The sequence below is a fragment of the Mustela erminea genome, chromosome 12 (assembly GCF_009829155.1).
Source record: "Mustela erminea isolate mMusErm1 chromosome 12, mMusErm1.Pri, whole genome shotgun sequence".
Classification (NCBI taxonomy): domain Eukaryota; kingdom Metazoa; phylum Chordata; class Mammalia; order Carnivora; family Mustelidae; genus Mustela; species Mustela erminea.
This window is the reverse complement of record NC_045625.1, coordinates 20,190,419-20,215,079: the sequence shown is the minus strand read 5'-3', so window position 1 is coordinate 20,215,079 and position 24,661 is coordinate 20,190,419. Positions and strand designations below refer to the sequence as shown.

Sequence of the window (24,661 nt, the reverse complement as noted above, 5' to 3'; positions counted from 1 at the left end):
ATTTAAGGCAGAGAAAAGATACATGTCCCAGGACTGCAGGCAAGGTTGGTAACTGAACCAGGGTGTAGATAGCAGAGTCCACCGGGCAGACCTCCCCTGAGATGACATGTCCTGCTGCTGGTGCACAGTTGAGCATCGGGAGGCAGATGCAGTCTGAGTTAGTTTAGAGAATAAAAAGCTTGGAAGAAGGCATGATTCTTGAAGATGACTGGTTGCAGGCAACCCACCAGCCCTTCCTCCCAAGGGGACTCTGAGGCAGGACCCCAATGTTGTGAAGACAGGCTCACACTCCTCTCGGACCAGCCGGGCAGGGCGCTCAGAAGTTGGCTAAGTCAGGTGTGTGCTCTGCTGTCCTCAGAATGCTCACCTTCACCTCACCCTGTGCCTTGTCTAGACACAGGGCTGGCTGTGCAAAATCATGCTTAGGGAAGGGTCAGTAGAGAAACCTTTGCACCAGTATCCTGGGTCTTCATCCCAGCCAGTCAATGTCATCGTCATCGTCATCGTCTCCAAAAAGGGGTGTTGGGGGTGGCCGTCCCTTCATGCTCTGACAAAACAGGAAAGAGCCGTCAGTCCTCACCTGTCCCTGCACCAGATGGCCTTCCCGCCTGTGTGAGGTGAAGTGAACCAACACCTGTTCACGACTCCAGGATGGGAAGGAGGGTGTTGGTTAGGGTTTTACTGAAAGGACTAAGCCTGCGGCCAGCAAACGTGGAAGCAAGACTTCCAGATAAAGCTGAGACAAGCAGGCAGAGAAGGGAGGCAATCTTCCAACACACAGAGAAGAAGACCAACACTGAGCTAGTTTTCTATTTATTTGTGACACGTGTATTGATTTGACAGGTTTCTTCTCATGCAGTGACATACATTTCATGTGGGAAAAGAAGGTCGATGGGGGAAGAGATGGAGTGGGAGGAAGAAAGAGAAGTAGAGCAGCCCTAAGGAGAGAGACAAGATGCAAGAAGCTGAAGAGAGGCTGGGAAGAACACAGCTCCATCTGAAGAAACGCTGTGGCCTATGATGGCCTGTCTGGTTCTGGATGTGACCCCACCACGTGAGACAGTTGCGTTCAGATGCTTGGCCAAATTACCAAGTGGCGAATCCAAGAGATGAAGAAAGCCCAGGAGCACGGGGCCACTGCCCCCAACACCCTTGATCTCACTGGTCCTTCCCTCACTCCCTTCTCCCAGGTAGTAGGAAAAGGGAGATTAACAGGCAATGGAAGAAACTCTCCCCCACTTTTCATGACTTGAGCTCCTGGCCTTTTTCTTCTGGATTGGCAGGGAACAGGTCCCATGGGGGTAGCAGGGACTGATGCTGGAGAAAGGCACACACGGAGTATCCCCTGCTCTGAGCTACTCTGGCCCAGGGTCAGTCTTCACAGGACCGGCCAAACAGAAGGCGGCGTGATGGGGTCAGAGGTCCCTGGTACAGACCTTGTACCTCTCTCTGGGCATCAACTAAATGATGATATTCTGACAATAGTGAATTAAAAGGTAGCTCACTGCTTCTGTTTTATTCCAGCTAAAGTTCTGGCTCTGCATTTACTAGCATTATAACCTAGGGCATATTACTTAATCTTGCTGAGCCTCAGTCCTCTTTTCTACAAAACAGGATAAATTCCTCACTGGGTTAGTAGAGTATTAAATGAGAATGTCTGTGAAGTTCTTAAAGTATTCCAGAAACAGAAATGAACTCAATAGTATTCATATTAATACCAATAATATCCTGCTAACTAAACATTCCAACTACATTTAGGGCAGCCACTGGAGATACTCAATTGGCTTTTTGTTCTTATTTTTAAGTGCAGAATTCATATTCAGAATTCTTAAATGAAAATTTAATTCTTGGGAAGAAAGGCCAACAGGAGGAAATGGCACCCTTCCCCCCAGAGGAGCACAGGCAGGAGGCAAGGGCGTTGGTACATTCAAGCCCGCTCCTCGCTCTGCCACAGCCATTCCCCCAACATTTTGGCAAAAGGCAACATCCACTCTGGCGGACACATGAGGGGAGAAAAATGTGTCCCCAATCACCTCACATTTCTGTCCCCAGGACAGGCTGAGCTTGAAGCTGATTTGTGTTCTCCACCCACGTTTTGCTCTTGTGTCATTCCCATCAGAGCAGTCAAATGTCCTGGTGACAGTCTAACTCCGCACATGGGGACAACAAATGCCAAGAACAGGGGCTCTGATCCAGGCTCTCTGAGCAAGCCGCCCTCTGGTCATCCGTCACTCAAGAGCTTTGTAGAGCGAAGTCATGCTATCGGTACTTAACCTATTTTCTGCCCAGGGTGTTGGGAGGACAAAAGAAGGTAGCAGCTTGGAAAGCAGGCTGAGGACACGGGAAGGCCCAGAAACAGGTGGTTTCAGAAAGAGCCTGGGGTATCAGTCCTAGTTCTGCCACTGACTCCCTCTGTGGCTATAGGTAAATCATCTTTCTGAGCCTCTGTCTATGAATAAGGACAGAAGTCAAGAACTTCCAAGTCCCTTCTGATTGTAAAATAGACATAATCCCCGAGCAGATCTGAGGGAAGCCGAGGCCTCAGCATTCTAATGCAGGACTAAGCAGCCCAACTTCCTTCACTGAAAGTAGAAATCATTCCTGCATGGACGGAGATAGTGACCCTTTTTTAGGAATAAAGTGGTATCTGCCTATCCCCACCGAGCTTACAGAGCTGCCCCCTCCCTGCCCCACGCCTGCTCCCACAGGGCGCCGCACACAGAGCCCAGGGCACGGGCCACCCACAGGCTCCACTCCTCTTCTCGGAGCCAGCGGGAAAGGGTGCCCGGGTGGTGGTGTGAGGACTGGGCAGTGCCTGGGACTTCCTTACCACCTCATCTTCATCCTCCTCCTCAGCCTGTGCTTTGGGCCTTGAAACTTTCAGAGCTGCCCCTTTAAATAGTTCATCTTCTTCATCCCCTGAGAGACTGAAGGAAAAAAATCAAGAAAATCAAGTCACAGAAAATGGTGCTATTCCTGTTCCTGTTCTAGGCCACAGGGCCCATGAGCTCTGGAGAAAAAATCCAACAGCTCTGGTAATCATGCAGGGATTCCTCCCGCCTCCCCCCATGCTGGCCTCCTAGCGCTCCTGACTCCCTCCATGACCTACAGCCAGAGTGATCTTTAACAACTAATATAACAACTTGGGCACCTGGGTGGCTCAGTTGGTTGAGCGACTGCCTTGGGCTCAGGTTATGATCCCGGACTTCCAGGATCGAGTCCCGCATCGGGCTCCCAGCTCCTTGGGGAGTCTGCTTCTCCCTCTGACCTTCTCCTCTCTCATGCTCTCTCTCACTTATTCTCTCTCAAATAAATAAAATCTTTTAAAAAAACAAACAAACAAACAAAAAGCTAATATAACAACTAATATAAAGATCACAGCCAGAGTGATCTTTAACAACTAATATAACAGGTCACTTTTTTGTTTAAATCCCTTTAATAAAGCTTTTCACAGTACCTTAAATCTAAACTTCTAAGAGTGACACAAAATCTCACGAGTCTTGTCCCTACTTCATTCTCTAATCTCAGGTTAACACCATTCTTCTACTTACTGTGCCTTCCTTAGTTCCTTGACTGTCATGTCCCCTCCTACCAGAGGGCCTCTGCATGCGCTGTGCCTGCTTTCCACAATCTCTTCCTCCCAAATCTTGGCACTGAAGGCTCCTTTCCAACCTTTGGGTCCCAGTTTAAACATTACCTTCTCAGAATCCTTCCCTAACCATTCTATCTTGAAGTAGTAGAACTCCCCTTTATTCTCTATTTTAATAACAGAGAATTTCTTTTTCTAAGCACTTTTTTACAGCATACATTTACTATGTATTTGTCTTCACTAGACTGTATGCTCCTTACGAGCCCAAGCTGCCTTGCTTTCCCCCCTACTGCAGTGCTGACTACAGAGCCTAGCTGATGTTCCTGAATAAATACAGGAATGAATGAATGAGTGAATCAGACAGTTCTTCTCTGAGGATGAGTTACCAGCCCTGGAAAAACCAGCGACAACCTCCACACCCAGCTGCCTTGTCCAGGGAACTCCACTCAGGAAGACGTACCTGGTGCGCTGAGAACAGTCGTTGGGGCCACCTGCTGCTCCGACAGTTAGTGAACCTGCCTCTGTGTTTTCTAGCTCCTTAGGGGGAGCAGTGCAGTTAGGGACGCCCTCATCTTTCTTGAGCTCTGGAGGCTGAGGCTCTTCTCCTAGACTTCCAGGCCCCAAGGCCAATGGGTCCTCATTCGTGGAATGTGAAGTCAGAGACAGTCCCGTGGAGCTTTCTGGCTCCCCGACACAGGCGTTTTCCAATGGGCTGGCAGCAAGTGTCTCTTCGCCCTCAGAGTCCACAAGCACGGGGCCTGGAGGCTTAGGGGGAATGGATGTTGGGGGCCCCAGAGGTCTCTGGGAGGGGACACAAGCCAGTTCAGGTGGGAGGGAATCATCTTTCATCTCTGCGAGCACCTCTGCTTCTGCAGGCTCCCCTTCCCTTCCCTGTACCTCATCCTGGGGAACAGGGAGGGCCTGAGGCGGCAGGGGGGCAGCCTCCTGGACTGCCTGCTCCGATGACACCAGCGGGCACTCTGGTGATTCCCTACTCAGGGGCGCTGGCGGCGGCCCAGAACTGGCCAACACGGAGTGCTCCCGGGAAGGTGTCTGGGGCGGCTCTTCTTCCTCCTCCTCCTCTTCATCATTGCTGTTCCGTCCCTTGTCTTGCTCATTCTGGTTTAACAGCTGAAGAGTCACCATCTGTTCAAAAGCCAAGGAGGAGGAAAGGCTCACTGGCAGGAGAGCAGCAGGCACTCCCACTCCTCTGCTCCCCGACAGCACACCTGCTTGTGCAGGTCGAATGCCTGCTTCTTCCTCTCACCGGACGCTGCCCTCGGCTCTCCAGATCAAAGTCATGCCACTCAGCCTGACTCTTGAGGCACAGCCTCGAATACCTTTTAAATTTAGGATCCCTTCGAAGGCCCTTAAGCCACAAGAGTCCCACTTCACTGCAACAATCGCCAGCCGTCCATACCTTGATGGTGTTCATGATGGTCCCCAGCACGGCCCGGCCGCTGTACGAGTCCTCCAGCTCAAACTCTCCCCGCAACGACTGGAACACCTGGTTCATGATCTTCTTGACCTGCGGGAAGACACGAGGAGAGCAAAACAAAATCTGTGCTGCCAAAATCAGGTGATTAATGCCGGAGAGGGGTTGGGAGGGCTGAAAGGAAGCTCCTGGGGCACCGAACCATGTCACAGTGGTCTGGACCCTGGATGCCGAAGGCGGTCACTGTGGAGAGGGTGATGTTAAGTAAGAAGAGCCACTGGTAGAAGGGTTATCAAGGACAGGCAAGCTGCAGCCCATGTGTGTTGATGCCTCCTCGCACTGTGGCCACCACGGGAGCTGCCGAGGGCTGTGAGGACCGGTGCTAGCAGATGCTGGGCACGCTCCTCACTGCGCCGACTTGGAGACACTTCCCTTATCTGTCAAAGCCTCAGGACAGGGCCCTCTGGGATTTGTCACCGAAGTAATACGCTCCAACAAGCTCATTTTTACTGAAGTCAGAGAAGTGGTGTATCACTAAAGTCAGAAAAAAGGCTACCAACATAACAAATTGGCCACATTCTTCCTGAAGCCCTGACAGGCACATTCAATCCCTTGATATGACCTGGGTTGCTTCTTCGAAATGCCCACTCACCTTCTCTGACGGGTCAGCAGCAGCAGCCACAACTCCAGACACGTGGGGCTTGGCCTCCAGGTCCTTGGTGTGCTGTTCATTTTGCTGTGTCAGGGCCTTGACTTGGGCCTGGAGGGCTAGACACTGCAAAACAACAGACTGTGACTGTGGCCTTGGGAGCCTGGACCACCAGGTGAAAGTAAGGACACCAGGAGGACAAGAACCATCCTCAGCATCCAGTGTTAACCATCAGGTAGGTCTGCTGGTGTCCATACGCCCCCACCCACCCCAGGCCTGCTGACTCAGGGCATTCTTTTTCCTCATCCCTCAGTCTCAACTCAGAACTTCACCTCCTCTTCTCCACTGAGGTCTCTTGCCTTGTTCCTAATAAGGTTCAAGAGCACGATGAAAAAAGGGGGGACGTGTAAGTCCAGTGACACAGTGAACATTGGCCATTAGAAGCAGCCTATTCACTTGCAAGACTGCCTTCAACATCTCTGAGTCAAAGATCTTTAACTAGATACTATAAGGAAAGAAAGTCACCTCCAGGAAGGGGGCTGTCATTCCATGGCCCTAAACCATCTTCCATCTCTGTCACATACATGCCAGTGACCTAGCCAACCCAGGCCCCATCTCACCCCTGTGCCTCTGCCCGGGGCGTTCTGCCGCCTTCTGCACCGCACTTCCCCTCGCCAATGCTACTGGTCCTTGGCTCTGCTCCCTCAGGCACTTCCTCCTCTGGGCCACATAACATTTCAGCTTATCTCTGTTTCTCTCCAGCTCCCTTTCTTGACTGTGAGATGCCTGAGGGCAGAGCTCTTTGTAAGCCCTTTCCCTAACACAGTATCTGAACTACCACTGGCACTCAATAAATATTTGCTTCATAAATGATCAAATAATGGAATTAAACACATTCCAGAACACTAGTGTTGCTTTTCCTTTTTCTAGGTCATGAACCTGTCTTCCCAAAATCGGTATGTGAAAGATTGCTGATAAACTGGAGAGCTGAACAAGCGTGGTTTGCTTTTCAAGCTATTAACACCTTTCAGGTTCAGAAGGATTTACTAGACCCAACCTGTCTGCCTCAAATCACCTGGGCCACCTAAGCTGCCTGACCTGGGGGAACGCCCACCTTTTCCTGAAGGTGGAGCAGCTTCTGCTGCGTGGCCTCTCTCTGCGCGCACACTTCCTGGTACTGCTGCTGGTGCGCATCCTTGGCGGAGGCCAGCAACTGCTCACACCTGGCTTCCCACTGGGTCTGCAGCTCCGCCTGTACCAGAGACAGCTGTCAAGATAACGTCATCAGCAGATCCTGAGGAGGAGGTATTCGCACCTAAGGAAGCCCATCTTTCCTAAGGCAAAAAGAATAAGCTAACAGCCCAGATTTAATAGGGACACAGCTATCTGAAAGACCCTGATTACTTTGAAAGTAAATGTACTTTCTGAATATAGGTATGCAGGATTCTAAAAGCTAACTCTAGCCAGATAAAGAGATGGTGAGTCACCTAGAGGAGAGGGCCATACTGTCATCTTTTCAGAGTCTGGGCCCTGAAAGTCACAGGTTCAGGCGAACAGTTTGTCAAAATCCCCAGAGGAGACTAAACTGAGGGCACCAATTCACTCAACAGTCAGACACACAAATATGAGTTTATGAATTTACGAGGAAAAAGGTCTCTGCCAAATGAACGAGAGATCCAGGTGTGTCCTGTCACCGTCCCTGGTCTCCTTGCCTGATTACCTAAATAAATCCCTTCTCCTCAAGGACAATAATGGGCCTGAAGGATGGTGTCTGCTGGTTGAGGACTCTGGCCTTAGGATGTTTGAAATCCCCTTTTCTCAAGGACGACAATGTGCCTAAAGGCACATTTCCAAAGTGCTTCGGTTTGCCATTACCTGCTCTGCAGCTGCTTGGTCTGTGGATACCCGAGCCTTTTTCAAGAGCTGCCGAAGCTTGTCCAATTCTTCCTGGTAGGACTTGCGGATTTCGTCAATCTCCTCCTCAGCCTGGCAGCGCTCTTGAACGGACTTCTTTTTCCTTTCAGAGAGGTTCTTAGGAATAAGAGAACTATCATCAGCTAGCTGTTTCACAGAGGATAAATGCAGAAGATGGTGACAGTGGTGATAGTTTTTGACCTGGGTCCTTCTGGAAACAATTCAATGTTTAATTTTTCTTCTATTTTTAACATTCTTGGCTCCTGAGTGACAAAAATTGTGATAAGAAGAAGGAAAACAAGAAGGTCTTTATCTACCATTGTATTAAGAGATGGGGAACATCTTAACAGTGGTCAGGGTACAAGGAAGTTGACACTTTCATACCTCCTAGTAGGAAACTAAATGGGTCTCTCTTTGGATGGCAATTTAGCAGTCCTGAAGAAGGATTCTTAAAAATACATCCAGAAATTCCACAAACTATCATTTATCTTAAGGAAGCAATAAATCATGTTCACAAAGACTGTGGTACAGGATGGTCACTGTAGTGGTATCTATAACAATGAAAAACTAAAAACAGCCCCCCCAAATCAGAAGGAATTAGGTTTAAAAAAAAAAAAAAACCCTGATAAAATCATAGAAAATACTGAAAATTGTAGACCAAGTTTATCCCCTAAAAAGGCACTAGGCCACAAAAGCATTACTAGAGAGTTTTATAGAAATCTCAGAAATAGTTTGTTCTTTTCATATTTAAACTGTTCCAGAACAGAGAGAAGAAATATTTCCACTTTGTTCAAAGGGGCTAGTTTAGGCTGACCTTCAAATTTTAACACAACAAAAGAGACTATAAATACTCAGTGGTATTTATAACATCTATGAGTGGCAAAGGATTAATACCCTCAGTAATGTTTATAAATCAAACTAGTATTACAACAGGAAAGAGGACAAAGTACATTAAAAAGTGATCCAGCAATTCTAATTCAAGCAATTCATTTTATGGAAATGCTCAAATGAATTTTTAAAAAAAGAATTGTATAGTACAAGGGGATGTCCAGAGCAGCAATACCTGAAATTGTAAAAAAAATAGAAACATAAATACCCACCAGTACGTAGTTAAATAAGTTATGGTACAACCTTACAATAGACTAAACTACTGCACTGTACTTAAAATGAATAAGAAAGTTTTGTTTTGTTTTTTTTAAGATTTTAGTGTTAAGCAATCTCTACACCCAATGTAGGGCTTGAGCTCACAACCCCAAGGTAAAAGTCACGCGCTCTACTGACTGAGACAGCCAGGCATCTCAGAAAGTTCTCATTCTTACTAGTACAATGTCCACAATGTAAAAAAAAAAAAAAGCATTAAACATGATCTTATTATAGTTTAAAAACGATCACTATACATATATGTATGCACAAGTATGTGTGTATGTGTTTTATACACACAGAAAACAAACTGCACAGATAATCATACACTATTTATAACTGTTATCTCTAATGCATGAGATTAGAGAAGAAAAAAGATAAATTTTATTTTTTATTTCATACTTTTCTTTATTATTTGTATTTGTTACAATGAGCACATGCTACTGTAATTCTTAAAAGGAAAGTAAAAATGTTTGAAAGTAAAAATGTTATCAGCTTCTTGGGTCCAAAAGAGAAACTTCAAGTGTGGAACTTACCTTTTCCAGAGATTCCTTCTCAGCTCGGAGATCAGCCAGCTCCTCCTCCAGGGACGTCACCTTGAGCTCCAGCTGTCTCCGGGTTTGCTTTTCACTTTTGAATTTGGACTGAGCTTGCTCCGAGGCCTCCCGGAGTTCTGAGACAGGACGCAGAGAGACTGGCTGCAGAACCAGAACTGCAGGGGCCCCTGGCATTCTGCCGCTTCCCCCACCGCGCCCTGTGGCCTCTCCACGCGACCACACGCGCGCCGTCCCCGCGCTCCCTTCAGCACCACCTCGCTGACCAGAAAAAGGGGGATCCGGTCCAAACCAACTCCACCACCAACCCACGTTCGTGTCTGTATGTGTGTCCCCTTCTCCACACACAGAATGAAAAAGAAATGCTTCAAACCATCCAAAAGCACCTTCGAAACGTATCACACCGCAATCCCATTTCAGCCACCACCTTGACACACTGAACAGATCTTCACTGAGCATTAGTCCAGGCCCTGTCTCACTGGCTTGGTGGGACACTCCTAGCCTTCTTAGTAGCTGGGACATTCTACCAAGAGTTTCCTTTTCAAACACCAAAAAATGCCCAAATAAAGCAACTGGAATATTTCTTAAAAAGGTAATGCATCAAAATGAACTTGGTATGGAAAACTTCTGAGGTTAACTGTCCTAGGACACCACAAAAGCAGAAAAGAAGATACCTGTACAACATTCAAATCTAAGACTGTCCCCAGGCACACCCAGGTGATGCTCTCCAACAGGGAGGGGGCTTATCCTCAAGGTATCACTCTACCGACTGACATCAGTGTTTTCAGCTCTTTCAGGCAAGCGAATTTCGCTTCTTCCCCATTCTGCTGCTGCCCAGCTACACCCTGCCCCCAGTCCCATCTGTGTCTTCCACGTTTGTTTCTATACACCAGGGTGCAAGAATCAACGCGCTGGTCTTCACAGCTCTTCTATTCAAGTCCCTGTGTCTGGAGCAGCACTTTATGCCAGGTACTGAATTCATGCTAACTTGGAGGAAAGGACTTCGCAGAGATGAGCAAGACGCCCACCCTTGTCCTCCAGAGGCTTGTATTCTAGAAGGAATACAGATATAGAAATAGTGCTGATTTGAGACTAACTAACTGATAATGGCCGTAATAATGTACTCAGCGGTAAAGGATTCTAAAGGCGATCAACTGTTCCAGAAAAAAAAAGGGAAGTTTCTGAAAGAGATTTTGGAGAACTGGAGACAAATACTGGTGACAGTGGACACAGCGGGTCCAGAGAAGAGCATGGATAAAAAGGTAAGACCAGAGCCACAGGATGTGCTGAAGCTGCAGCAAGCTGGAGGGGCCTCAAGTGCCAGGCTGAAGGGCTGGAATCCATCCTCTAGGAAGGAGGTGGCTACTACAGGAAGCGTTTCTTTCTTAAACTTCCACTGAGCCACGAGTTAGAGGAACACAGTAAACTCTCCCAGGCCCCTGAGCCAAACACAAGTACCAAGAGAGTGAGGGCAACACTTGGGAAATTAAGTGGGAAAATGGTCACGGATCAACTCTAGATAAACAGTCACTTCTTTGGTTGTCCTTTATGTCAAGCAGTGGTGTAGGTTTATACCAATCTACTTCCATTTTTGCCTCAGTCCTTCACAAATTTCATGAGCATCAAGCCAAATGGATTTGAAAGAAGGACAGAATTTTTTTTTTCTATTTTTTTATTTTTTTAAAGATTTTATTTATTTATTTGACAGCACAAGTAGGCAGAGAGTCAGGCAGAGAGAGAGGAGGAAGCAGGCTCCCTGCTGAGCAGAGAGCCCGATGTGGGGCTCCATCCCAGGACCCCGGGATCATGACCTGAGCCGAAGGCAAAGGTTTTAACCCACTGAGCCACCCAGGTGCCCCAGAATTTTTTTATTTTTAAATTTTATTTCTTTATTTGAGCGCCAGAGAAACAAAGTGTGTGAGAGAGCAAGCATGAGCTGGGGGTGGAGGGAGGGCAGGAGGAGAAGCAGAGAGCCCGACGTGGGACTTGATCCCCGGACTCCAGGATCATAATCTGATCCAAAGGCAGATGCTTAACCAAGTGAGCCATCCAGGCGCCCCATATATATATATTTTTTAATTAAGTGAATTCTACCCTTCAACACTGGGCTTGAACTCATGACCCTGAGATCAAGAGTCACATGCTCTACTAACTGAGCCAGCCAGGAACCCCTCAGTTTAATTCCTTAGGTTTAAATGGTGACCATCCCAGCCCCTCCACCAGGGACGTACCTGGGAGCTCTGCCTGCAGTTTGGCAAGCTGGCCTCTAAGGAGGTCTGTCTCCTTCAAGCTTTCTGTCAGCTCCATCTGCAGCTCCGTTTCTTTCTTTTGGTGAGCAGTCACTTTCAGCTGCAGACGGGAGACTTGAGCGGTGGCGGCTGCTAACTCTTCTGTCACCTTGACCTGAATGGTAACAAAGTATGATGCCACGTCAAACACAGGTGTCCCCTGTCTCCAAGTGATGACCCAACTTCACACACTCTACACTGACTGAACTGGTAGGAAGAGAGCTAAGGCACCCTCAACCTACGTTAAGCCAACATCAAGCCTTCAAAACGGACCACCTCTCTGACCCAGGAATTCCCTTGCAGAAATTTGTCCTTAAGAAGCACTGTGCAAACTTAACAAAAATCTTGCTACAAGATGTTCGATGCAGATTGTTTACAGTTGCTAAAGAATGGAGAAATAAAATGCTGGAAAATGGGCTTGCTTAAGCAAATTATGATACACGAGAAATGGTATTCCTGCCATTTTCTAACTTTTCTAGAACACACATGTATTTTTCTTAATATGAGAAGGATATTTTAAAATTAAATTGAATGCCTTCAACTGCAATCAACATCTGAATCTGTAGTTTCTCCCAATGGTCCTGACTACCCATGGAAGGACGATGGAAAGCTCAGCACCTGACAGTGACTGCTCTGGGGGTCCCTGCAAGAAGAGAGCTAACAAGACGGCCATGCTTCAGTTTTTTGTGTGTTCCACGTATTGCAAATGGTGCCCTGGCCTGGCCTCACAGAAGCTATATGCTCTCAAATAACAGCTGATGAAACTACAATGACCCCCTGGAGAAGCCTCTAATGATACTCCACGCAGAAACCCTGATGATTAAGAGGATGGTCAATAAAACGGAATGGTAAACAAGTGACAAATAGCACATCCTTGTCACCTTAACTGACGTGTTTCCATAAAATGAGCAGAAATGAGATGATAAGAAAGGCAGTGAACAGTTGCTCCACTGGTGACCAGTCTTAACGTTCAGACAATCAAGTATGAGGCTGGACCATCTCTCCTACATTACTATGCTGCTAATCCTCTAACTACTCCTACGCTATTCTACCTGAGGTGCATTTACCGTTGTCTCCTTCGTACTGTCACTTATCCCTTCTCAGGCTATTCACTATGCCCCTGCAGATGTAAATGTTCCAAAGCCTTTACTGGTTTGCTAGCTTCCATTTAAAATCTAGTATTTTGGCTTTCCTAAACATGAAGGAAATAAAGTAAGTTAAGAGTGTATATAAAACAAAAACGGGCTATGAATGAGTATCTGAGAGTCCACTGACACACTCTCTCTTTGACCAAACTTTAGTCAGGTTCTTCTAAGCCCCTGACATTGGCCTCCCACCCTGTCTATGGCCTGCCCTGTCTAGTTTTAGCAAGAATCCTGCTATGTCCGTTCAGAGAGAACCCTTCCCCTGATATCTGAACAAGTTCTTCATCCTTGACCTTTGGTATCCGGGTCCTTCGCCAGTCATTAGCAAGAATCCTACTAGGTCAGTTTACCAAGAATCCCCCCACCCATGAGGTCACCTCTGAATAATTTTCCAGCACCAACCTCTCATCCACTCCTTAGCTACGACTCCCCCATCTGCCCTTACTATGTGGAGTGGAGCCCACTCTTTCTGTCCTACTGCAACAGTCTACAATAAAGTCCTCCTTACTGCTTCAGGAAGTGTCTGAATAATTTTTTCTTTAACAGTTTGAGACCTAAGATACTTACTTTTGCTATTCAGTAGCCTTAGGGTTTTACCTGTTAAACACAGAGGACAATGGTAGCTAGAACTTCCAGATAGAAGAGGGGCTTTCATCTATCTGCCCCAAGTAGCATCAAAGTTTAAGTCACTGCCCTGCCCCACGTGGACTACTGGAACCTGAGCTCACACAGCACCCAGAGAGCTTCATGTCTGCCTGCAGCTCGAGAGCTCACAAATACCACAGTGAGGGCCACTTACAAAGGCCTCACAGCAGCTAAGACCACTGGAAGGGCTGAAGGTCACTGGGTGGGAAACCGTGAGATGGGTGGTCCCTCTCACACCAAAGGACAAGCAGAGTGAAAGGTCACTCAAAAGCTCTTTTTATCTCAGGGCCTTACTTGGAAAGGCCTATGAGAAGCATGACAAGTAATACTCTCACCCAAACACACCTGTGTGCACAGAGAAAACAGCGAACGGATGAAAGGAAAGCAAAGGCACGGAGAACCAAGGGTTCAGAAAAACAAGTAAAAAGATGTGTTCAAGTCAGAAGCAGGAAAATGGTATCAAAGCAAAATGGAAATCTGACAAAAGGAAAGGTGCAGTTGACTGGAAGTGAGGCCCTTAGGCAAGCTGCTTCCTCTCTCTGGGCTGCAGTGTGTGCTCTGTCAAACAGGAAGGTCAAACCAGGTGACCTCTGACAGTTCTTCCATTAGTCCAGGGTTTTCTGTGGAAATACTAACCCTGTCACAGAGAAAAATAATGAATTCCGTTCACCAAATGTCCACTGAGCACTCAGTCCAAACTCTCTCAGCTGCATTTAAGGCAGAGAGCTGCCTCCAGGGATGAAAGGACCTTGATGATGTCCCTTTGGGAGGACAGCCCTCACAGGGACGACTGTCAAGTAAGCAAGAAATGGAGCAAAAGGAAAGCAGGGGGGAGTTGAGCCTTGAAAAGTGTCAAAGTGTCCAGTGAGGCGTGTGATACTTGGTACCCAGCTCCCCAAGCACAGCGCTCCTCGGCCCAGGAGATGCTCTCAGATGCGTGGGAAGCACGGTGCCTAGAACCTGGTGGGGATTTAAGAGAGCCGTTCTCACTGTTGTGACTACTGCATGTTCTGCTATTACAGACAGAGCAGCCACCAGCTGCCTGGCACTGTGCCAACCATTTTGTTTACCAATATGGGATCATTGGGTGGCATAGCTGGTTGAGCATCTGTCTGACTCCTGACTTCAGCTCAGGTCATGGTCCCAGGCCCACGAGATCCAGCCCCACGGTGAGCCAGAGTCTTCTTGAGATTCTCTCCCTCTCTCTCTCTGCCAGTTCCCCTGCTTGCGCACACGCTCTAAAATAAATAAATAAATCTTAAAAAAAAAAAAAAAAAAGGAATCATGTGGGTGGATTAATAAGCTAACTCTTGGGGCACCTGGGTGGCTCAGTGGGTTAAAGCCTCCGTCTTTGGCTCAGGTCATGATCCCAGGGTCCTGGGATCGAGCCCCGCATCGGGCTCTCTGCTCTGCAGGGAGCCTGCTTCCTCCTCTCTCTCTCTCTGCCTGCCTCTCTGCCTACTTGTGATCTCTGTCTGTCAAATAAATAAAATCTTTAAAAAAAAAAAAAATAAATAAGCTAACTCTTGGGACTGGCAAACTCTGACCCCCAGGCCAAACTGGCCTGTTGCCTGTTTTGTAAATAAATGTTACTGGCACACACACATACACACACACACCCCACTGATGTGCAACATGAAAATCACATGATGAAGTTCCTAAAAACAAAGGTGCCCAGCTGCCATGGCCAGAGCTCGCAGCAAAAGAAATGACAAAGAGCAGCAAATCCTAGCTGGCTGTGCATCAGAGTCAAAAGGAGCTTCTGAAAAGTACAGATTCAGCCCTAGGCTACATAATGTTGAATAAGAATCTAAAGGTGTGGGACGCCTGGGTGGCTCAGTTGGTTGGGCCACTGCCTTTGGCTCAGGTCATGGTCCGGGGTCCTGGGATCGAGTCCCACATTGGGCTCCTAGCTTGGCGGGGAGGCTGCTTCTCTCTCTGCCTCTGCCTGCCACTCTGCCTGCTTGTGCTTTCTCTCTCTAACAAATATATAAATGGATAAAATCTTTTTAAAAAAGAATCTCAAGGTGAAGTTTAAGAATATGTATTTTTAATCAAGCACCTCCAGTGATCTGGAGGCAGCCAGAGTAGAGTGTGGGAACCACTGATCTAGAACAAGTTCTAGTAATTAGACCTGAATAACAGGTCTAACAGCTCAACCAAACAATATACTTAGGTGTCCCTGCCAGGACTACAGACTAAAAAATTTTAAAAAGAGTAAATGAGAGCAAGAAAATAAAAGTAGAGGAAGGAGAAATAGTAAAAAGTATGGTTACTGGAGAGTGAGGTGACTCCAGAAGTGCTGAGCGATGCCAGCGTCACAGGCTGCTGACCTTGATCCAGGCCAGAGCAGTCAGCCACAACAAACCAGGGACGTGGGAAGCAGCAGTGAGACCGGACTGGGGTCAAGTTGGGAACAGGGCTATGCGGGCAAGGCACTGCTCATCAGAGGGTAAGGGGTCAGAGCTAGTTCTTCCCAGGGCACTATAACTAAGAGAACACAGAGAATACTAACAGCATGAGACCTAAGTAAGGAATCCTCAGCATTACTGGACTATGAGAAAGTGAGTAAGCGCCCATGGGTTATAAAGTACATTCCACTCAACTCTCCAAGTGTTCAGGAAAAATTCAAATACAAAATATAACCTGTTACTTAAACCTCAGAGATAACAGCAGACGGCTGGGTCAAGATCTCCAGCTGAGGAGCAGTAGCCCAAACCGAACTCCACTCGAGATAAACGGTGCCACTGGAGCAGCGATGGGAGAGTGACAGGAGGAGTGTCAGCATCAGCCCAGGCCAAGACCCACCAGCCTTCCTTAGAGCTACTCCAGGAACAGGTCGAAATGCCTCCTTCCGAATGGATTGAAGCCAGGCAGCAGTACTTAAAAATGCTCTGGCAGATGTAGATGAAGGAATAAGCTAAACAATCCTAAATTTCACTGAACTGTTTATTACATGGCATAATGGGAATTTTCTGATTGGGTCAGGAGAATAAATTTCATTTGCTAATAAACAATGTAATCCAAATTACTAACACCAGTGATAGTTCTTGAGTCAATTCATTGTAAAGCGTACTTTAAAACAGAAGTCTGGGGACTCCTGGGTGGCTCAGCTGGCTAAGCATCTGGTTTCAGCTCAGGTCATGATCCCAGAGTCCCAGGACTGAGTCCCCCATCAGGCTCCCTGCTCAGTGCGGAGCCTGCTTCTCCCTCTGCCTTCCACTCCCCCTGCTTGTACTCTCATGCCCTCTCTCTCTCTCTCTGGCAAAGAAATAAAATCTTTATTAAAAAAACAAAATAGAAGTTTGGGGGTAGGGGATATAGTAAAATCTGTTAGAAGCTTTCTGGTTCTATTCCCAATGATGGCAAGTTTTTTTTTTTTTTTTTTTGCTGAAAAGCAGACTGGTAAGTACGTACACAGGAGCACTCCTTAGCTCTACACGTCCTGACGGGCTTTTCTCTCCCTTGTTACTTTACCTTCTCTTGTTCAGCATGCAAGACTCTTGCCTGTGTGTTTTCTGTGGCTGTCTGAAGTGAGTTGTTCCTCTTCTCCATCATCAGGTTACTCTGCTCAACGTATCTGTGACATAGGGGAAAAGATATCCATGTGTGGTGAGGGGGAAGGAAGGATGAAAGAGGAGAGGGGAGAAGAAAAGAAAGCACTTTCCCCTCACCTTCCCCTGCCAGCTCCCCCAACCCCACCAAGTGGGAGACAAGAGACACTAGAAAAGAGGAACATGGAAGAATGATTTTCTAAGTGAAAGGCCATTTGCTACCTGTTCCCCTGACCACACACTCCCGCTCCCCGCCACCAAACTCTTCAGAAGGGTTGGGAAAAAAATTACATGATGTTCGGGCTTTATATGGAAATCAGTGAAGTTCTGGTTGATGAAATAGCCCACAGACTAGAGAGGAAAGTTGACAGTATTTTCTAAGAGTGTTGTAAGTTGTTTTTTTTTTTTTTAAGATTTTATTTATTTATTTGACAGAGAGAGACCACAAGTAGGCAGAGAGGCAGGCAGAGAGGGAGGAAAGCAGGCTCACTGCTGAGCAGAGAGCCCGATGTGGGGCTTGATCCCAGGTCCCTGAGATCATGACCTGAGCCAAAGGCAGAGACTTAACCCACTGAGCCACCCAGGTGCCCCTAAGAGTGTTCTAAGTTTTAACACGACTTTTACAGATGAAGAAGTGAGGTCCAGGAGGAATAAATACCCAAAGCCACCCAACCAAAGAGGAGCAGAGCTGGGATTCAAAACAGGTCTGCCTGACATTACAGCCTTCTTTCTACCAGAATTCCTCTCAGAAAACAAATAATTCACACGACAGGCAGGAAACAGAAGTAGCACCAGTACACATAACTACCCTAAACAAACGTGTTTATTGGGGCACCAGGGTAGCTCAGTGGGTTAAGCCTCTGCCTTCAGCTCAGTTCATGATCTCAGGGTCCTGGGATCGAGTCCTGCATTGGGCTCTCTGTTCAGCAGGGAGACTGCTTCCCCCTCTCTCTCTATGCTTGCCTCTTTGCCTACTTGTGATCTCTCTCTCTCTCTGTGAAATTAAAAACAAACAAACAAACCTAAAAAACAAAACCAAACCCATGTTTATCCAACTTGGGCATTTACAAATGAAACCCTTTGTCCATCCTAGCCAGTGCCCCATACCTGTCATTACCTCTGATTTCGTTCAATTAGTTCACTAATCTTGTCATTCTGTTCTTCTATCCGACTGCTCTTTTCAAGGAGCTCTTGCTTCAATCTTTCATTTTCCTAAAATCAAAATATATGATGTATAACTTAAGTTTTTGGGAGGAAAGTGCCAGATATAAGGGAATCAACTTGAACTGACAGGCGACACTGATACAAATTTTGAGATAAAAAACTAGAACTTATGTCCACATCGATATAATATTTAAAACATCAAATCAATCTAATAGATATAAATCACGATGCCCAACAGATTAAACGTAGAAATGGCCACAAAATGAAGCAAAATTCTAAAATACAGTCCAAAAGAAATGTTTCCTTGTGACTCTATAGTGATAAGTCACTTGGACCAAATTAGGCTGTAATGGATTTTCCAGAATTTCCAAATCAGTGTAGCACAGATCACATGCTATCTGGGCAGCAGAGGTTTTAGAGGGTAGTGCATCTTGGAAGAGAAGGGGGCAAGACCTCCAGGCTGTGTTCTCTTCCCAATCCCTCTTACCTGAATAATACGTTGGATGTTGCTCATAATCATGCTTGTTTCCATCGTAAGCGCCATGCTGGGAGGCAGCAGGGAGCTGCCAGCGCTGTGCTTCTGTAACTCTTCAACCTACAAATGTGGGGACGGAAAGACTTTGAGAGAAATTTTTAAATGGAGAAATAAAACTTGACCCAAGATCTGACCACTTAAGACCTTCTGACCTTTTGGAAAGGCTTAACGAGTTTCTGAGACAATCTCTAACATAAGCCTGAGTTTTCTTCTGCCAACTGGACGCCAAACAAAAAAGTAACCTTCTAGGGAAATAACTGCTGACTACTAGGGATGCAGGAAACCAAGTAAGAGTTTACCCATAGCCTTGATTGCTTCCTGTCATACCCACTGTTCATTCCCCCACTTTCAACACAGGCGCCACCCTGACTCACCCACCTTCGTCATGAGATGATCCATTTTATCAGCCACTTTGCTGACTGCCATACGAATTTCAGTGTTATGTTGCCGGGCCTCAGTCATGAGAAATGAAGCCATGTCACCAGATCCTAAGCAGACAAAAGCCAAAAAGAACCTTATGAAACCAGAGCAGAAGGTACTGTGTGAGGAAAAGCCAACAGCTCTTTCAGCACAGGAAAGAAAGAAATAAACATCCCAAAATAGGAAATGTTGTAGGTGATTCACACTGTCAGAAGACATAGAAGACCCAGAGGCAAAAGGGCTCCAAAGCTAACAGTAAATAAGCTCTGCTCCTGCAAAATGCTCTGAGGGGTACGACCTGGTCCAGAGCACATGGATGCCCACTTTGGTCTGCCAGAGCACTAACAGCTCAGACTGCTTCTCCACTCTCCAACTGCAAGCCAGACATGATACCAGGTACCAGGGGTTTAGCAGCGAACGAAACCCAGTTCCTGCCCTTGGCGAGCTCACAGTCTGGTGGGGAGACTCACATGGAAACAGATCATTACAACAGAGTGTTTTAAGTGCAAAAAATGGACCACATACAAGGTACAAAAAGAGCATAAAGAAAAGCAACATTAATCTTTTAGTGGCACATGGACACAGTTATGTCTGTGGGAAGAGAGGAAGAAGGGATGGTAACAATCAGGGAAGGCTTCACAGAGGTGAGATCTGATGGCCTCCCAGATGGAGAAGTGGCAGGGTTTCCAGACAAAGGTAGCATCCCTGAAACCCTTACCAATCTGGGACCATAAATTACATTGTAGGATATACTGGCTCCTTTCTACCACTGTCCTAATACCAAAGATAAGCTACAGAATAAGAAGGTAGAATAGCATGCCAGTTTTTTACATTTTATTTTGTTTTGTTATAAAAAATTACATTTTGTTTTGTTTTTTATATCAGTGTGCTTTTATGCACACTTGGTACTTGCATGAAAGATAACTGAAAAGTTACCCAAGTAACTGTCAACAACAGTTTCCTATGGTGGGGGGTGTGATTTTGTACTCTTTTTGTTGACTTTTTTATAAAAGCATATGATTGGGACGCCTGGGTGGCTCAGTTGGTTAAGCAGCTGCCTTCGGCTCAGGTCATGATCCCAGCGTCCTGGGATCGAGTCCCACATCGGGCTCCTTGCTCAGCAGGGAGCCTGCTTCTCCCTCTGCCTCTGCCTGCCATTCTGTCTGCCTGTGCTCACTCTCTCCCCCTCTGTCTCTCTGATAAATAAATAAAATCCTAAAACAGAATTAGTTTAAAAAAAAAAAAAAGCATATGATTACCATAATTTAAGAATGTTAACAAAGTAGCTTTCATTTGAGATACCGAACACCCACCAACAGTTACCATGCTTTCTCCCGATTTCCCCAACATTTCACTCTCTTACTGTTTTCTAGAAACTCTACAGAGCCACACTGATTGAGCAACAGAAAGTAGGCATAAGGTGGTTTGGGGGGAAGACGTAAATGTTCTAAAACTGGATTGTGGTGAAGGTTGCGCAACTCTGTAAACTTACAGAAAAAAATCCTAAATTATACACCTACATTGAGTGAACCGTATGATACATAAATTTCACCTCAACAAAGCTGTTAAAAACAAAAAAGCCAACATCTGTTGGCGTGAAAATGGAAAGGGGGTGGGAGGATGGAGAGCAGAGCAAGAGTGGAAGACAAGACATGGAGGGCCCATGGCCTACCTTGAAAATGGGGAGACTGAGAGAGCGGAGCGGGGTACAGGGGCCGGGCGGGCTGCAGCTGGGAGGTGACGGCTGATGTGTGGGGATAAGTGTAGGCTTGCATACCTGCATAGGGCTGAGACAATGCCAAGGTACAGTCAGGGCTCTCTCTTCTGCTTCAACTGTCTTAATGGAATAAAGAGATTAAGCTGGAAGGAGATGCAAATCTATTAAAGCTGGAGACAGAGGAGACGGGATTTGGTAGTGGGAAGGCACTGCAGGAGAATTCTCTGTGTCATCCAGGAACACAGCACCGGGTCACTGAAGTCCTCGCCAGAAAGTGAAGGAAGGTTGTCTCAGGTCACTCCCTGCTCCTCTGGCACTATGATTTAATTAAGTAGGAATTCAGTTCCCGACTGTCAGGCCTACTGATGGTCTAAGAAACTGTAAAGAGACTTGGCTGAGGGCGCCCTGGGTGGTTCAGTCGGTTAAGTGTCTGCCTTTGGATCATTAGGTCATGATCACAGATTGCTGGGACAGAGTCCTGGGGCTCTCTGCTTGGTGGGAAATCTGTTTCTCCCTCTGCCCCCTGTGCGCACACGTGCGCGCTCTCTCTCTCTCTCCTGTGCATGCATGCACGCAAAAATAAATAAAATCGTTAAAAATAAATAAATAGACACTCAGCTGAGTTTCCACTGGGATCAAAGGACAGGTATTCTTTGGGATTCCAAAATAAATCCATGAGTCTCCAAAGGATGGCTCTCCCCCACAAGACTCTAACTCTCTTGTGACCAAGAGCTCTCCTTTTCCCCTGAACCTTGGTCACCTGAACTATGAGATGACAACAGTAATGCCACTCAGGGTTGTTGTGTGGACTAGATGATGTGATATATAGGTAAAGTTCCTCAGAACTGGTAAATTAAGTGCCCAGCAGATGGTAAAGGCTCAATCAACAGCAGCTTTCTTTTAAATGATGATGGTTATTCTTCCTTGATTTAAGGAAATCCAACTAATTTCCAGGGACAGATAAACTATCCATCCATTATTTAAAAAAACAAAACCAAAACCAAAAATTAGTCTATAGGACAGAATTGTCCACTAGAGAGCAGGGAGAGGGCAAGGTGGGATTTCTTTTAATTCTAATACATCCTGTTCCAATGGCGCATAGCCCGCTCACCATCACTCCCACCAGTCTACTAAGAATCACCAAGAAGTGAAGCCCTCTTATCACTGGGACTATGTTTACCCACCAAATGTGTCATTAGTTAGAGTCCACTATCCCGGCAAACAGCAGAAGCAGACTACCTTCTGTGAAAACAGAAAAATATCCTACTTTCAGAGCGCCCGTTTGGAGGGTAACTAGACAACAGAGTGCCCCTGTATTTTCTATACACTTCAACCTACAAGTATTCTGCTACCTATAGTGCAGAACCTTAGCCTCTCGGCTCTAGCAGACCAGAGCAGGGGATTTGCATTTATATGTCTTAAGGAGAGTTGTGTGCAAAGGAAAGGTACGCAAATGCTGACTGGGCCTTGACTGTTTGCCAGGCCTTGTACCAGTGCTCTGCCTGTTCTTGCCTTTCAGCTTTACAACAACCTGCAAGGGAGATAATCCTTGTCTGGTTTAGAGATGAGATAGTGGCGGCTCAGGAAGGGGGAAAATGACAGATTCAGATGTGGGGTACTGCTACCACAAGACTGTGCAGGAGGGAGAAGAGAGACTGACTAGAACCTAATAAATTACAGCCTGAAACTCATATGGTTTTAAAACATTGTTACCTGAAAGGCCTGGGCATGGCCAGACATGGTGGAGTGCGAGTCGATAGATGCAACTTGCATTAAGGCAGGTGAAGGTGCCTGGAGGCCAGAAACAGATGGCTGAGGTGCTACGAGAGAACAAGAAGTTTCTACTGTCACCCACCCTGGTTTCTTGGTAAAAGTCTGGACTAGTACCTTACATTCTGCCACAGGCTTCAGACTTGACCACTCTCCTCACCAGCTCTCCCAAAACCAGATCTACTGGAGTCTCAGGAGCAGGTGAGAAGAAGGAACCTCAAGTTCTCGGGCACATATGACTCAGACCTACAGTCCCGTCTGCCGACAGGAAGTGCACAATTACATTCAGGGAAGTGTCTCAGCTGAGAGCACAATTCCGAAACTGGCAAGGCCACACGGCCAGAGACAAAGCACGCAGACCAAACCCCTCTCCAGAGCAGAAAACGCTGTGCACAGGGACAAACCAACAAGTCCTACACTCTGGTCCAGCTCTCAGTACTCAGACAATGCAGTTTGACGACTGAAGGACCCAGGATGCTAACTCTGGTTATCTGCAGAGCCAAAGAGGTCCCTTACCCTGTGCGGCCATCTGAGGCAAGGCTGGATGTGTCGGTGGAAGGGACGGCTGTGCAACCGGGGCTGCCACAGGCGGTGCAGCTCCTCGCAGAGTGTTCGCATCCTGAAACAGGAACAAGCACTTTGGTGACTATGTATGTGGGTCCTTGGCTGCAGACCAGGCTCACTGTCCACCCTAAACCTGCTTACAGCCAATGTTTCTAGGCAAAGAAGAGGAAGGAAAGGCAAGAGTTTAGGGTGTGGGCTGTGGGGAGATCCCTTCTCCCTATAAATCATACCAAATAATTAAGTATATTTAATTTCCTCGAATGTTTTAAATTGTTGATGTTTTATTGACTGAAGCAGCTACGGTGACTGCTCTCCAGAATGTACCACTTTCCAAACCAGCAGCTACCTTTTTAACCTGACCAGTCTGTTCCCACGGAAGAAGAGTCTCTTGCAAAAAAACTCAGGCAACAGTGCAGCCTCTTCTCTCTGCCAGATCATCTCCACAGACCTCAAGGTACTCACTGAAGATCACACAGAGCAGGATTCACTGCCCCTCAGCACACTTGGATTGCTTTTTGGATAATGTGGTTTTAGAATGTTTTGTCCCCATTCTTTCTTTTCATAAAAGTCAAAGCAATGTTGATCCTTACTGTAATTCTAAACAAAGTTATCCAAAAAATATTTTCCCCAATTCACACAAGGAAAAGAAAAACTTGGGGCACAATATACAGTGCTTTGCTATCCTACAGTTCAAAAGCTGAAATCTCTTTGACATTCTTTTACTTTAAAACTTCCCTTTGCCCCCTGATATTATCAAAAACACATTATCCATTTCTGGAAAAGCATGCTAGTTTTATATCGCTTCAGCTCTAAATCTACCTAAATGTCTAACATCAGAATGAAAGGAATTATGATAAATCGATCTAATGGAACACTGAGCTTTAAAGGAAATAATGCTTTGTTTTATTTACTTATGTTAACTTATGTTATTCATATTGGTATTAACATAAATATTCACAATACTAATCTAAAAAATCAGGTTACAAAGCAATAATAAAAAAGAATACACTTCTTGATAAATATATATTTTCTTTCCTTGTAATTTGAATCATTCTACAATGAATAAGTAGCACTTAAAAATTTTAATAACAGTATTACCTTATTAAAATTTAATTTCCAGAACCAGCTAAAAAATCAAACCTATAGCAAAAAGCCCTAGAAATCCTATCTTCCTTTAAAATGTTAAATCTAGGGGCGCCTGGGTGGCTTAGTGGGTTAAAGCCTCTGCCTTCAGCTCAGGTCATGATCCCAGGGTACTGGGATTGAGTCCTGCCTCGGGCTCTCTGCTCCAAGCCTGCTTCCTCCTCTCTCTCTGCCTGCCTCTCTGCCTACTTGTGATCTCTGTCAAATAAATAAATAAAATCTTTAAATAAAATAAAATAAAATAAAATAAAATAAAATAAAATGTTAAATCTAGTGCTCGCTTTGGCAGCACATATACTAAAATGTTAAATCTACTTACAGCTTTTCCAGGAAGAAAAAAAACAAAATTATGAAAAATAAAGCCTATGCTAGAAAACATTTTTAAGAGCATCACCTTTGCTTTTGTTTTACATCGAAGTCAAAGAATCCTAAAAA

The 24,661-nt window shown here is 46.1% G+C and overlaps 1 protein-coding gene across 6 annotated transcripts in view; it reads right to left on the bottom strand.

Annotated features, from left to right (window-relative positions):
• Positions 1-218: 218 nt before the first annotated feature.
• FKBP15 (FKBP prolyl isomerase 15) overlaps positions 219-24,661 on the bottom strand; it is a 53,826-nt gene continuing 29,383 nt past the window's right edge. For 3 of the 6 annotated variants that reach the window (XM_032308224.1, XM_032308229.1, XM_032308230.1), the window contains 16 exons: positions 23,036-23,138; positions 22,463-22,569; positions 20,705-20,819; positions 18,991-19,100; positions 18,565-18,672; positions 18,031-18,125; positions 16,837-16,939; positions 11,513-11,684; positions 9,264-9,400; positions 7,549-7,704; positions 6,788-6,940; positions 5,677-5,799; positions 5,010-5,117; positions 4,050-4,735; positions 2,831-2,927; positions 219-547 (listed from right to left, as the gene is read on the bottom strand). In XM_032308224.1, coding sequence (XP_032164115.1) covers positions 470-547; positions 2,831-2,927; positions 4,050-4,735; positions 5,010-5,117; positions 5,677-5,799; positions 6,788-6,940; positions 7,549-7,704; positions 9,264-9,400; positions 11,513-11,684; positions 16,837-16,939; positions 18,031-18,125; positions 18,565-18,672; positions 18,991-19,100; positions 20,705-20,819; positions 22,463-22,569; positions 23,036-23,138 — 2,451 coding nt within the window. In that variant the 3' untranslated portion in view covers positions 219-469. The remainder of the gene's footprint in view (positions 548-2,830; positions 2,928-4,049; positions 4,736-5,009; positions 5,118-5,676; positions 5,800-6,787; positions 6,941-7,548; positions 7,705-9,263; positions 9,401-11,512; positions 11,685-16,836; positions 16,940-18,030; positions 18,126-18,564; positions 18,673-18,990; positions 19,101-20,704; positions 20,820-22,462; positions 22,570-23,035; positions 23,139-24,661) is intronic. The other 3 variants (XM_032308225.1, XM_032308226.1, XM_032308227.1) reach the window with 3 other exon arrangements.